Below are 13,887 nucleotides of genomic sequence, written 5' to 3'. Positions count from 1 at the left end.
CCTGTTACAATCTTGATCGGAAGCTTTCGTGAAAGCACGAATCCACACTCTGTGGTTCTTTCGGTCAAGGCCACACGGCAGAGGTCGCAAACGGGTTTTGATTCCTTACCCCTCGTACCCGTACCCGGCCGCACCAGGGTCGCAAACGGGTACCCGTACCCGGCCGGGTACGGGTAGTCGGGTATCGGGTAAGGTACGGGTATCATGTAGGGCACGGGTATCGGGTAGGCTACAGGTATCGGGTAGGGTACGGGTATCATGTAGGGCACGGGTGTCGGGTAGGGTACGGGTATGGTAGCCGGGTATCGGGTAGGGTACAGGTGTAGGGTACGGGTGTCGGGTAGGGTACGGGTATCATGTAGGGCACGGGTATCGGGTAGGGTACGGGTATCGGGTACCCGGTTGCGACCTCTGCCACACGGGGGGTCGTTGTCTTTGCACTGCCGTAGGGGAGACGCTTGGTGTTGTCCAACGCTTGTTCTGTTGATTATCTCATTGACAGCATCATAGCAAGGACCCCGTTCTATGAGTCTTCATCCAAATACAGCCGTCCTTCCAGGTGATTATAGCCTGCAGCATCAGCGTGTGTGTGTGCGTGTGCGTGTGTGCGTACCTGTGCGCGTGTGTGCGTGCCTGTGCGCGTGTGCGTGCCTGTGCGCGTGTGTGCGTGTGTGTGCGCGTGCGTGTGTGTGCGCGTGCGTCTGCGTTGAACTGACCTCCTGCCAGCGGGCGTTCGACACTTCACGTGGCCTCAAGGTGCACATAGCCTGGCACAAGCGTCGTGGTGACGTCACCGCCACTTAGTGGCGAATGGCGGTTGTTGTTGCTGTTGTTTGAACACGTAGCAGGCTTTCGCGACCAATATTTTTCATAATACAGGTTTTTTTGGGGTGAGATGGCCGTTATTATTTATAAATGTGTCGTAACCCTCCACCACCCCGGCACGGCCAATCAGCGAAAAAAATGCGTCACGTTTTTTTCAAAGGACAAAATAATTCACTTCTTTAGCCCAGCGCTGTGTTGAAGAGAGAATCAACGGCATTTGTAAAGTTTGAGTAGCACGACGTTTTGCTGGCGATCTAACCCCAAACACCTTTATTATGTAGTTGTTGCTGCTGCTGTTGTGTGCGTGGTGCAGCAGGCAGGCCAGGGCGAGGTACTGATGATGATGTTGATGCTGATGATGATGTTGATGATGCTGTGTGCGTGGTGCAGCAGGCAGGCCCGGGCGCGGTACGCGTGTGAAGCGGAGCACGAGACGGAGCTCTCCTTCATGCCCGGGGACCTCTTCACCAACGGTAACGCAACGAGCCTGTGTCACTGTGTGTGTGTGTCACTGTGTGTGTCTGTGTGTCTGTGTGTGTCTGTGTGTGTGTCTGTGTGTGTGTCTGTGTGTGTGTCTGTCACTGTGTGTGTCTGTGTGTGTCTGTGTGTGTCACTGTGTGTGTGTGTCTGTGTGTGTGTCTGTGTGTGCGTGTTTGCGTGTCTGTGTGCGTGTTTGTATGTCTGTGTGTGTCTGTCACTGTGTGTGTCTGTGTGTGTGTCTGTCACTGTGTGTGTCTTTGTGTGTCTGTGCGTGTGGGGGAGCGGTAGTGTAGCGTTTTACTCGCCCCGCTCCGAACCCGGCGATCCGAGTTCGATTCCCGCTCACGGCCCACACCAGTGACGATTATCTGAACCGGTCCTGAGCCTCCCCTAGGTCGACTCAGCCTCAAATTAGTAACCTGGTGCGGTATGTAAACATCGCCACTAGGGAGACAAAGGCGGTCGGGCGTGGTGCTGGCCACCCACCCCCTCGTGTACCATTCCGGCCTTCATAGGTGCTCGCTAACAGCACTTGCCCCTACAGTCTGTTAAGGCTACACGGGGGATCTTTGTCTGTGTGTGTGTGTGCAGTGCACAAGTCCCGTGAGCCGGGGTGGCTGGAGGCGACGCTGAACGGGAAGACCGGACTCATCCCACAGAACTACGTCGATCTGCTCTGAGTGGCAGGTACACAGATACACACACACACACAGGTACACACACAGGTACACACACACACAGGTACACACACACACAGGTAACCACACACACAGGTACCACACACACACACAGGTACACAGACACACAGGTACACACACACACAGGTACACACACACACAGGTAACCACACACACACACAGGTACCACACACACACACACAGGTACACACACACACACAGGTACACACACACACAGGTACACACACACACACACACAGGTACACACACACACACATAGGTACACACACACACACATAGGTACACACACACACACACAGGTACACACACACACAGGTACACACACACACAGGTACACACACACACACAGGTACACACACACACAGGTACACACACACACACAGGTGTAATGGGTTCCGGAGACACTTGTAGATGTAACTTCTTTATTACAATACAACACTCCAACAGTCCTGATACTCTGTTACAGCCTAGGTACACAGCCTAGCTACACAGCCTAGATACTCTACTCTGGCTACGCTCTGGACTCGCCCTCACAAGGTCGTAGCGTCGGGAGTTCCAGAGTCCCAGCGCTGGCTCTCACAGCATCCCAGGGTCTTCAGATGGCTGGTCGTGGGTCTTGGGTCTTGAGTTACAACTGGGGCGATCGTCCAGGGAGCTCTCCTTTTATGCCTGGTCCGACGAGGGGTGGGGCCGTGTGCGCCACCAGACATCCCACAGAGCACACACAGCCCCCCCCCCCGTTGGCGGCGCCAAAAAGGCTTAAGCGCCTGGGAACCCAGAGCCTGGCGCCCAGAGGCTTAAAAGCGTCTGGATCCCCTGGGAACCCAGAGCCTGGCGCCCAGAGGCTTACGCGTCTGGACCCACCTGGGAACCCAGAGCCTACAGCAGCCCCTCCCTTCTTATGTCACTACACAGGTACACACACACAGGTACACACACACACACAGGTACACACACACAGGTACACACACACAGGTACACACACACAGGTACACACAGGTACACACACACACACAGGTACACACACACACACAGGTACACACACACACACAGGTACACACACACAGGTACACACACACAGGTACACACACACAGGTACACACAGGTACACACACACACACAGGTACACACACACACACAAGTACACACACACACACAGGTACACACACACAGGTACACACACACAGGTACACACAGGTACACACACACACGTACACACACACACACAGGTACACACACACACACACAGGTACACACACACACACAGGTACACACACACACAGGTACACACAGGTACACACACACAGGTACACACACACAGGTACACACAGGTACACACACACAGGTACATACAGGTACACACACACACAGGTACACACACACAGGTACACACAGGTACACACAGGTACACACACAGGTACACACACACACAGGTACACACACACAGGTACACACACACACACATACACACACAGGTACACACACACAGGTACACACAGGTACACACAGGTACACACACAGGTACACACACACACAGGTACACACACACAGGTACACACACACACAGGTACACACACACACACAGGTACACACACACACACAGGTACACACACACACACAGGTACACACACACACACAGGTACACACACACATACTGCTTCAGGTACACACACACACACAGGTACACACACACACACAGATACACACACACACACAGATACACACACACACACCGGTACACACACACACAGGTACACACACACACAGGTACACACACACACAGGTACACACACACACACAGGTACACACACACACACAGGTACACACACACACACACACAGGTACACACACACACACACAGGTACACACACACACACACACAGGTACACACACACACACACACAGGTACACACACACACACACAGGTACACACACAGACACACTCGCCGACAACACACACACAGGTACACACACACACAGGTACACACAGATACACACACACACAAGTACACACACACACACACACAGGTACACACACACACACACAGGTACACACACACACACACACAGGTACACACACACACAGGTACACACAGATACACACACACACAAGTACACACACCTGTACACACACCTGTACAGAGAGAGGTCCCCATACTCTGTAGAACAGGGGGGATTACATAATTAAATGCTGCTGCTATTATTGTGATGACGACGATGACGACGATGATGATGACCATGACTATGATGACCATGATGATGACCATGACGATGATGATGACCATGACGACGATCATGACATTGACGATGATGACGATGATGATGATGACGTTGACGATGACGACGATGATGATGACGATGACGACGATCATGACGTTGACGATGACGACGATGATGACCATGACGACGATGATGATGACCATGATGACGATCATGACGTTGACGATGACGACGATGATGACCATGACGACGATGATGACCATGACGATGATGATGACGTTGACGATGATGATGACGTTGACGATGACGACGACGACGCTTCCACAAATCTTTTCCGCGCTCCGTCCCCCAGCGCTCCGTCGCCGCTCCGCCCAGGGTCGGCGACCCGTCTCGGGATCTCGGGGTGAAACTCGGGATCGCGGGGACCGCCGACACAACGGAGGAGCGTCCTCCCGCTCAACTTGGGAATCGCGCCCGAAGGTTTTCTCTGCAACGAGCCCAGCCCGTCACCGCCGCGTCTTCTTCTGCCCGCACCGATCCCTGATCGCTGATCGTTGATCGCCGATCGCTTTCTCTCAACTGTGAAGTTCGTCGTTGAAACGGCGACAACGGCGGCTCCCGTGCCAGGCTAGGTGCGCTTTACAAAGCGGGCGCGGCAAGCCGGGACGGCGAGAGGGAGGTCACGGGGGAGGTCATGGGGGTGGGTGGCCACGGGGTCACCGACTGAGATGACTGCCGGCAGACGCACACCCGACTCTCGCTGCGCTTTATCCGCCCGGCGCTCTCCGCTCGTTGTTGTGAGCGTCGCTCCTCCGCCCTCCGTTGTTGCTGGAGGGCGACTGCCTCCAACTGCCCAGTAGCGTCCTTCACGAGCCTCCTCCTCCACTGAGGCCGATCTTGACACCGCTGGTACCAGTCATCGGCAAGTCCACTCAGCTCCACGTCCTCCTGTACCACGTCACTCCATCTCTTCTCTAGCCCGTGCCGCGCCCGTTTAGCCCCCTCGATCCGGCCGAACAAAAGCTGTTTGGGCATGCGGTGGCTGGGCATGCGGGCTACATGGCCCAGCCAACGCAGCCTTGCCTGCCGGAGGAGCTCACCGATGGGACTTGGCCCAGATCTTTCCAACTGCCCAGTAGCAGCGTCCTTCACGAGCCTCCTCCTCCTCTACGAAGGCCGAACTTTTGACGGCTGGTGATCATCGTCTGCTCCACGTCCTCCTGTTTGGCATCGGCCCATCTGCTCTCCAGCCTGTGCCGACACACGAGACCACACAGACAAAGATCCCCCTCGTAGCCTATCGAGGTTGTCGGGGCAAGTGCTATTGGCAATCGCCAATGAAGGCCGGGCGGTCGGCGCCACGCCCGGCCACATTTGTTTCACGAATGGCGATGTTTCGTTTGTTCGCCCCACCCCCCGCACCTCCTATTAGCACGGTTGGCTACGTACGGTGCAAAAGAAGTTCAACACGCAGACACGGACACACGTACGTACACACACCACCACCACACCCCCCACAACATGGGCTCCGCTACACAGCCCGGAAGTCACGTGACCATGTCTTCAAAGAATATATATTTTTTGGTTTGTTTTCATTCGCGCGCGTGCGTGTGCGTGTGCGCGTGAGTGTGTGCGAGCGTGTGTGTGTGCGCACATGTGTGTGTGCGTGCGTGCGTGTGCGCGCGCGTGTGTATGCGTGTGTGTGTGCGTGTGTGCGTGTGTGTGTGCGCGCGTGTGTGTGTGTGCGTGCGTGTGTGCGCCGCGCTACGAATCCCGGGCGACCCAAGTTCGATTCCCGCTCACGACCAACACCACCAGTAGCGGATAATTATCCGCTACTGGTGCGGCGTGCGGTGACACGTCGCCAGCACTGGGGAGACAAAGGCGGCCGGGCGCGGCGCTGTCCACCCACCACCTCGTGTGCCGTGCCAGCCTTCGTAGGTGCTGCTACTCGCTAGCAGCACTTGCCCCGAACAGTCTGTTAAGAGGCCGTACCGGGAGGAGGCGGCGGGGGGGGGGGGAATATTTGACTTTTGTCCATGTCCCTGAATCGTGCGGCGAGAAAGAGAGAGTGAGAGAGAGCGAGAGAGAGCGAGAGAGTGAGCGAGAGAGTGGGCGAGAGAGTGGGCGAGAGAGAGCGAGAGAGAGTGAACGAGAGAGTGAGCGACCGAGACAGTGAGCGAGAGAGTGGGCGAGAGAGTGGGCGAGAGAGTGGGCGAGAGAGTGGGCGAGAGAGAGCGAGAGAGTGGGCGAGAGAGTGAGCGAGAGAGTGACCGAGACAGTGAGCGAGAGAGTGAGCGAGAGAGTGGGCGAGAGAGTGACCGAGAGAGTGGGCGAGAGAGTGAGAGAGCGAGAGAGGATGATCTAAATGTTGAGACGCGAATGAGGGGGGGCCGGGTGGTTCGTTTTATCGCTTTGTTAACGACACTGCATTTCTCGTTCTTAATTTACTGATGTGAATACACTGTGTGTCCTGCATACGTATATACGCGCGTGCGCGCGAGCGGACGTTTTAAATGCTGTAGGGAAGAAAAAAAAATACGAATCTTATATATGTCCATTTTGTTGTTGTTGTTGGTTGTTGTTGTTGGTTGTGGTTGTTGTTGCCGGGAAGGTTGTTGTGAGTAAACGCCGGATGCGGCCGCTGTGGAGTTGAGCGGCGAGCGGATTCGTTCCGTCTCCCCGTCGGGTCACACCGATGATACGTTTAGGATCGCCGTTCGGGGGCGGGTGGCGTCGGGATGAAACTTGCAGCTTGAGTCCCGAGGGGTTTCGCGCAACGCTCGGTAGGGTGCGAGGTTTGGGTTGTTATGCTTTCAGGTAAAACAAGTAAACCCGTAAAAACAAAGTTTTTCACTATGAATCCTTTATATGCGTGGCGGCTAGAGTCCTCTCGTCCTCTGGCTTGAGATGGCTGCCACCTATGGGTCAGATGATTGCATTGCACCATTAAGCAATTGGTAATTAAATATAATATTTTTGTCCTAAAAAGTGTAAACTTTTGGAAAAAAAATTCACAAACATTAATTGTCACGCACAACGAGTCTGTGTGCAAAATGTCAGCTCGATTGGATCACGGGAAGTGGGTTAAAAAAACGACCGAAAGATTTGCACGGTCGTAAGCAAGCAAGCAAGCGAACTTAATATAAAGGATTTAAAAACAACACACGCACGAATCGTTCAGTATTGTCCACTGCCCGTTTGAAATGATCGCTTAATTGCTGCGATGGTCACTGCGGCCACCAAAAATGCAATCAGCGACGACAACATCAATTTAGTTGTTAGTCTTACACTTGAGTGTATCTCTCACTCCCTTCTTAAGTCTTACCGAGTCTCAAGGACCCTTCGTCAAGAGAGGGTTGCGTGTGTGTGTAATGAAAGGCAAGTGTGGTTGATGTTAGTGTGTGGGTAACTCCCATGGTGGGTTGCTGGGACCCACCATGGGTCTACCCGTGGCACCTGCTGGGTCTGCCCCGTGACCTCCTGCACCTAGCCTGGCACAGTAGGAGGCACAGGTGGTGCATCTGCCAGTAGCCATCTCAGTCAAGTCTACCCGTGGCACCTGCTGGGTCTGCCCGTGACCTGCCAGCGGGCATTCGACACTTCATGTGGTAGCCTCAACGTGCACATGGCCTGGCACGAGCGTCGTGGTGACATCACCGCCACTTAGTGGTGAATGGCGGTTGTTGTTGTTGTTGGCCAGCGTGGAAGAGTAGGCCAAAGACCCCTCTAAGCCAGTGGTTCTTAACCTTTCCTGCAGCCCTGTGGTTTCTCTGAAAGGGCATCTCTCACTCCCAGGGGGTGCACTATGCAAACCCAGGTTCAGAAAAAATTAACCCGTAAAAACAAAGTTTTCCACTCTAAATCCTTTATATGCGTGGCGGCTAGAGTCCTCTCGTCCTCTGGCTTGAGATGGCCGCCACCTATGGGTCAGATGATTGCCTGCCACCATTAAGCAATTGGTAATTAAATATAATTTATTTTTTCCTAAAAAGTGTAAAATTTTGGAAAAAACATTTTCACGAAAATAAATTGTCACGCACAACGAGTCTGTGTGCAAAATGTCAGCTCGATTGGATCACGGGAAGTGGGTTAAAAAACGACCGAAAGATTTGCACGGTCGTAAGCGCGCAAGCAAGCAAGCGAACTTAATATAAAGGATTTAAAAAGACGACTGCTCCACGCAAAGCATTTGTATTCTTAGGTTTTTTTTCGGTAAAGTCACGTGGAATTTAAAGAGTTTATTTTCGACTGCTACAAATTCACAGCTTTGTACCTGGCCTTACCTGGTCAAGTAGAGAGTAGTTAAGTTTACTCATGGAAGACCAAATACGTTGTCGCCGCAGCTGCCTGGAGTTGTTGATATTCTTAGGTTTTTTTCGGTAAAGTCACGTGGGTAAAAAATTTTAATTAATAAAAGTAAAATAAAAATAAAATATTTTTTTAATTTAAATTTTATTAAAATTAATAAAAGTAAAATAAAAATATTTTTTATTTTATTTTACTTTTATTAATTTTACATTTTATTTATAAAAAATTCAAATTAATAAAATAAAATTAATGAAAGTAAAATTAAAATATTTTTTTTTCTTTTTTATTAATTTTTAATTTTATTAATAAAAAAATTCTAATTCATAAAAGTAAAATAAAAATATTTTTTTTTATTTTACTTTTATTAATTTTAAATTTTATTAATAAAAAATTCAAATTAATTAAAGTAAAATAAAATGTATAAAAGTAAAATAAAAATAAAATATTTGATTTTTATTTTACTTTTATTAATTAAAACATTTTTACCTACGTGACTTTACCGAAAAAACCTAAGAATACAAATCCTTGCAGTCACGAAAGCTTCAAATCTAGAATGGAGTTGTTGATCTTAAAACACACGTGGTTCATACACTGTATGCTGAAGTTAGTATTGTCTCTGTCATCGGTTTATGATGTTTAGAGAATTCCATTAAAAGAAAATGATTTTGTATATGATCAAACAAAAAAACACAACCCTTGTACATACGTTTTCTTAAGCTTGTGTAAAGTCTATAATTAATTGTACGTTTTAAACAACGAAATTTCAATCGGAATGCCCTCCCTCCCCCCCTGTCACTTTTGTTGTTGTTATTGGTTTAAACAAAAAAAACGAACACGTTAATTTATAATAAATATGGTAAGGAGTTGTAAATGTGTCCTTGCGTTAATTTTTTATAGGCACCACCACCATCGGCTGGATTGAATTGTAATCGCAATGTCAACTCAGTAGTATCGTCTCATCGATTCGCACGGAACGGGAGTGTGGAACAGATGGAGATTAGTCCACATGCTGCTGTGTAACCCAGAGGTCGCAACCGGGTACCCGATACCCGTACCCTACCCAATACCCGTACCCTACCCGATACCCGGCTACCCGTATCCGGCCGGGTACGGGTACCCGTTTGCGACCCTGGTGCGGCCGGGTACGGGTAGGCCGTGAGTCACCGGTGAGTCACCGTTTGTCACTCATTTCCCAACGTCTTGTCTCTTCTCACAATTCAAGTTCCTAGAATCAACCCACCCGCGTCTGCAACATGGCTTCATCCCAGAGGTCGCAATCAGGTACCCGATACCCGTACCCGGCCGTACCCGGCCGGGTTTGCGACCCTGGTGCGGCCGGGTACGGGTAAGGAATCAAAACCCGTTTGCGACCTCTGGTATAACCTTCCTTCTGATTGAACTGCCTTAGAGAACCATTTGAGATGTGGTTACGTGCTGTCTTATCTGCCTCGCTCGGGGGAGAATGGAAGGAACCTGGAATAAGAGGAAGACCAATTCATCTTCTTGGTTCGTTCGGTAAAGTCACGTAGAAGGGAAATTTTAAAATAATAAAAATAAAACTATAATAAAATTAAGTTTCGATTTAAAGCTTCTTTCGTGACTGCAGGGATTCATCTTCTTGGTTCGTTCGGTAAAGTCACGTAGAAGGGAAATTTTAAAATAATAAAAATAAAACTATAATAAAATTAAGTTTCGATTTAAAGCTTCTTTCGTGACTGCAGGGATTCATCTTCTTGGTTCGTTCGGTAAAGTCACGTAGAAGGGAAATTTTAAAATAATAAAAATAAAACTATAATAAATTTAAATTTCGATTTAAAGCTTCTTTCGTGACTGCAGGGATTCATCTTCTTGGTTCTTTCGGTAAAGTCACGTAGAAGGGAAATAATAAAATAATAAAAATATTACGTAAAATCAAGACAGCGTCTGAATGACCATTCAGACGCCGTCTTTCCGACAGACCTGGTCTTCACCTGAGGACGGCTGCTTGCGTTGTGGCCGAAACGTCGTGAGAATTCTATTATGTTTTATTTTTATTATTTTATTACTTCCCTTCTACGTCACTTTACCGAAAGAAACAAGAAGAAGGGACAACGATTTCAATGTCGCAGTGAACACCAACTCCTGACGGGGACAATCTAAGTGTGGATCGTGGTGACGTGTTTCCGCCGCTAGAGGGCGTATGATGCCCAGCTTACCATAAGTTTAACTTTAAAGCTTTCGTGACTGCCGGGATTGGTATTCTTGGTTCTTTCGATAAAGTCGCGTAGAAGGGAAATAATAAAATAATAGAACGCGACGTTTCGATTGCAACACGAGCAACCGTCGTCAGGTGTGAATGAATGCAAGTTAAGAGAGAGACAGAGAGACAAACACAGCCACGGAGAGACACAGAGACACAGAGGAGAGAGACACACATACAGAGAGAGACAAACACAGACAGAGACAGAGAGATACAGAGAGAGACAGAGAGATACAGAGAGAGAGACACAGAGAGAGACAAACACAGATACAGAGAGAGATACAGAGAGACCCACATGGGGGAGAGACAGAGAGAGACACACAGAGAGACACATGGGGGAGAGACACAGAGAGACACACATGGGGAGAGACACACATGGGGGAGACACAGAGAGAGACACATACAGAGAGACACACAGAGTCTGACTCGACCTACTAAATCACAAGTAACATCCACAATAAGGAAAGTTGCAGGCTTCGTTGCCAACTAGGCCTCGTATTTACCACAACTTAACAGCAACCATAAATGCATTTACATCACTATAACGGTCATTCCAACATTACAACAGCATTGCCGATATTATAAGAACATAAACAAACTTACAGACAACGCTTCTCAAAGTCCCACGATGGACAACTGCGGCTGACTTCACTGGGACGCGATGTGTGCCGCCATCTTGAATTATGTGCGTTAATGGCCGACGGCCACGTGGTCGAGCGGGAATCTTAATTAGTAACTTCCTGGTCACGTGACAAAAACCAGCATCAAAAACAGGAAATTCCTGTGTACATTCGCCCCCGCTCCCATCTGCCATGAGGCAAAACTCCTGCCGTGAGGCAGGACACAGAGAGAGAGAGACAGAGAGACACACAGAGAGACACATAGAGACACATAGAGACACACAGAGAGACAGAGAGAGACCCATATGGGGGAGAGACAGAGAGAGACACACAGAGACACAGAGAGAGACACAGAGAGAGACACAGAGATAGGAGACAGAGACACACATGGGGGGGAGACACAGAGAGACACACAGACAGAGAGAGAGGCACACAGAGAGACACACATGGGGGAGAGACACACAGAGACACACACAGAGAGACACACACACAGAGAGAGACACACAGAGAGACACACAGAGAGAGAACTTTGTCTCACATGAAGTTTCAATGTCTCTATTACACATGACAATGCTCTACGTTACCGTAGTTGCCTCGTGTGCGCGTTCGAATCTACACGTGACGGCCACCGTCGCTCGCGACTGATATCTTAGCCGGGCCTGTGCCTCCCCTAGATCGACTCGGCCTTAAAATGAGTACTTGGTGCGGTGTGTACACTTCACCACTGGGGAGACAAAGGCGGCCGGGCGTGGTGCTGGCCACCCACCCCCTCGTGTGCCGTGCCGGCCTTCATAGGCGCTGCTACTCCTTCACAGCACTTGCCCCTACAGTCTGTTAAGGCTACACGGGGGACCTTTGTCATAGGAGCTGCTCGCTAACAGCACTTGCCCCTACAGTCTGATAAGGCTACACGGGGGACCTTTGTCATAGGAGCTGCTCGCTAACAGCACTTGCCCCTACAGTCTGTTAAGGCTACACGGGGGACCTTTGTCATAGGAGCTGCTCGCTAACAGCACTTGCCCCTACAGTCTGATAAGGCTACACGGGGGACCTTTGTCATAGGAGCTGCTCGCTAACAGCACTTGCCCCTACAGTCTGTTAAGGCTACACGGGGGACCTTTGTCATAGGAGCTGCTCGCTAACAGCACTTGCCCCTACAGTCTGATAAGGCTACACGGGGGACCTTTGTCATAGGAGCTGCTCGCTAACAGCACTTGCCCCTACAGTCTGATAGGGCTACACGGGGGACCTTTGTATATTGTGGATGTGAACTCACAACCCCTTCAAATCGCTCTGCCGGCTGAGTCTGCGTGGATTTAATGATTTTGTGCATCGGCGGAGCCATTGAACATTGAAAAACCCCAACATCAAGACGTGTTATTGTAGCAGCCAGACAGCTAGAATCACACTCACATTCCTGCCTCACAGAAAGACACACAGACTCACACAGATACCCATAGACTCACACAGAGACCCATAGACTCACACAGAGACCCATAGACTCACACAGAGACCCATAGACTTACACAGAGACCCGTATACTCACACAGAGACCCATAGACTCACACAGAGACCCACAGACTCACACAGACACAGACTCACACACAGACCCAGACTCGCACAGAGACCCATAGACTTACACAGAGACCCGTATACTCACACAGAGACCCATAAACTCACACAGAGACCCACAGACTCACACAGACACAGACTCACACACAGACCCAGACTCACACAGAGACCCAAAGACTCACACAGAGACCCATAGACTCACACAGAGACCCACAGACTCACACAGAGACACAGACTTACACACAGACCCATAGACTTACACACAGACCCATAAACTCACACGGAGACCCACAGACTCACACAGAGACCCACAGACTCACACAGAGACACAGACTCACACAGAGACCCATAGACTAACACACAGACCCATAAACTCACACAGAGACCCACAGACTCACACAGAGACCCATAGACTCACAGAGACCCACAGACTCACTCACAGACCCATAAACTCACAACAGAGACCCACAGACTCACACAGAGACCCACAGAGACCCATAGACTCACACACAGAGACACAGACTCACACACAGGTTCACACAGACTCAGAAACCCATGGGTTCAGAGACCCACACTCACACACAGACGTTCACAAGAGACACACAGACCCAGAGACAACATCATGCACAAACACCAACACCACCACTGAGGCATTTGAGTGCAACGTGCGGTTTTAATGCAAGTATAGTTTACAGTTATACGAGCGATAAGGCAATTCATTCTCATAGTCGCATTGACATTGAAACGCCCACGTTCCTATGGCAGGGCCCAGTCTGTCCGTAACAGCACGGGCCACTTAAAGTCAATCGGTGCTACTTGATTTATCGACCGTGGGGATGATGATGGTGATGACACACATGTTGATGATACTGTTGATGATACTGCTGATGCTGACGGCTGTCATTCATGCTGTTGCCACTGA

The 13,887-nt window shown here is 50.0% G+C and overlaps 1 protein-coding gene across 5 annotated transcripts in view; it reads left to right on the top strand.

Annotated features, from left to right (window-relative positions):
• Nucleotides 1-8,619, top strand: part of LOC133357751 (rho GTPase-activating protein 26-like) — a 152,012-nt gene extending 143,393 nt beyond the window's left edge. The window contains exons 22-25 of one of the 5 annotated variants that reach the window (XM_061575857.1): nucleotides 503-559; nucleotides 1,219-1,298; nucleotides 1,897-1,992; nucleotides 4,576-8,619. In XM_061575857.1, coding sequence (XP_061431841.1) covers nucleotides 503-559; nucleotides 1,219-1,298; nucleotides 1,897-1,985 — 226 coding nt within the window. In that variant the 3' untranslated portion in view covers nucleotides 1,986-1,992; nucleotides 4,576-8,619. Of the gene's footprint in view, nucleotides 1-502; nucleotides 560-1,215; nucleotides 1,299-1,896; nucleotides 1,993-4,560 lie in introns of all 5 variants that reach the window. The other 4 variants (XM_061575855.1, XM_061575856.1, XM_061575859.1 and 1 more) reach the window with 4 other exon arrangements.
• The last annotated feature ends 5,268 nt before the right edge of the window (nucleotides 8,620-13,887 follow it).

The sequence above is a fragment of the Lethenteron reissneri genome, chromosome 59 (assembly GCF_015708825.2).
Source record: "Lethenteron reissneri isolate LAM-NWPU_2019-01 chromosome 59, ASM1570882v1, whole genome shotgun sequence".
Lineage (NCBI taxonomy): Eukaryota > Metazoa > Chordata > Hyperoartia > Petromyzontiformes > Petromyzontidae > Lethenteron > Lethenteron reissneri.
This window is presented reverse-complemented; position numbering and strand designations above follow the sequence as displayed.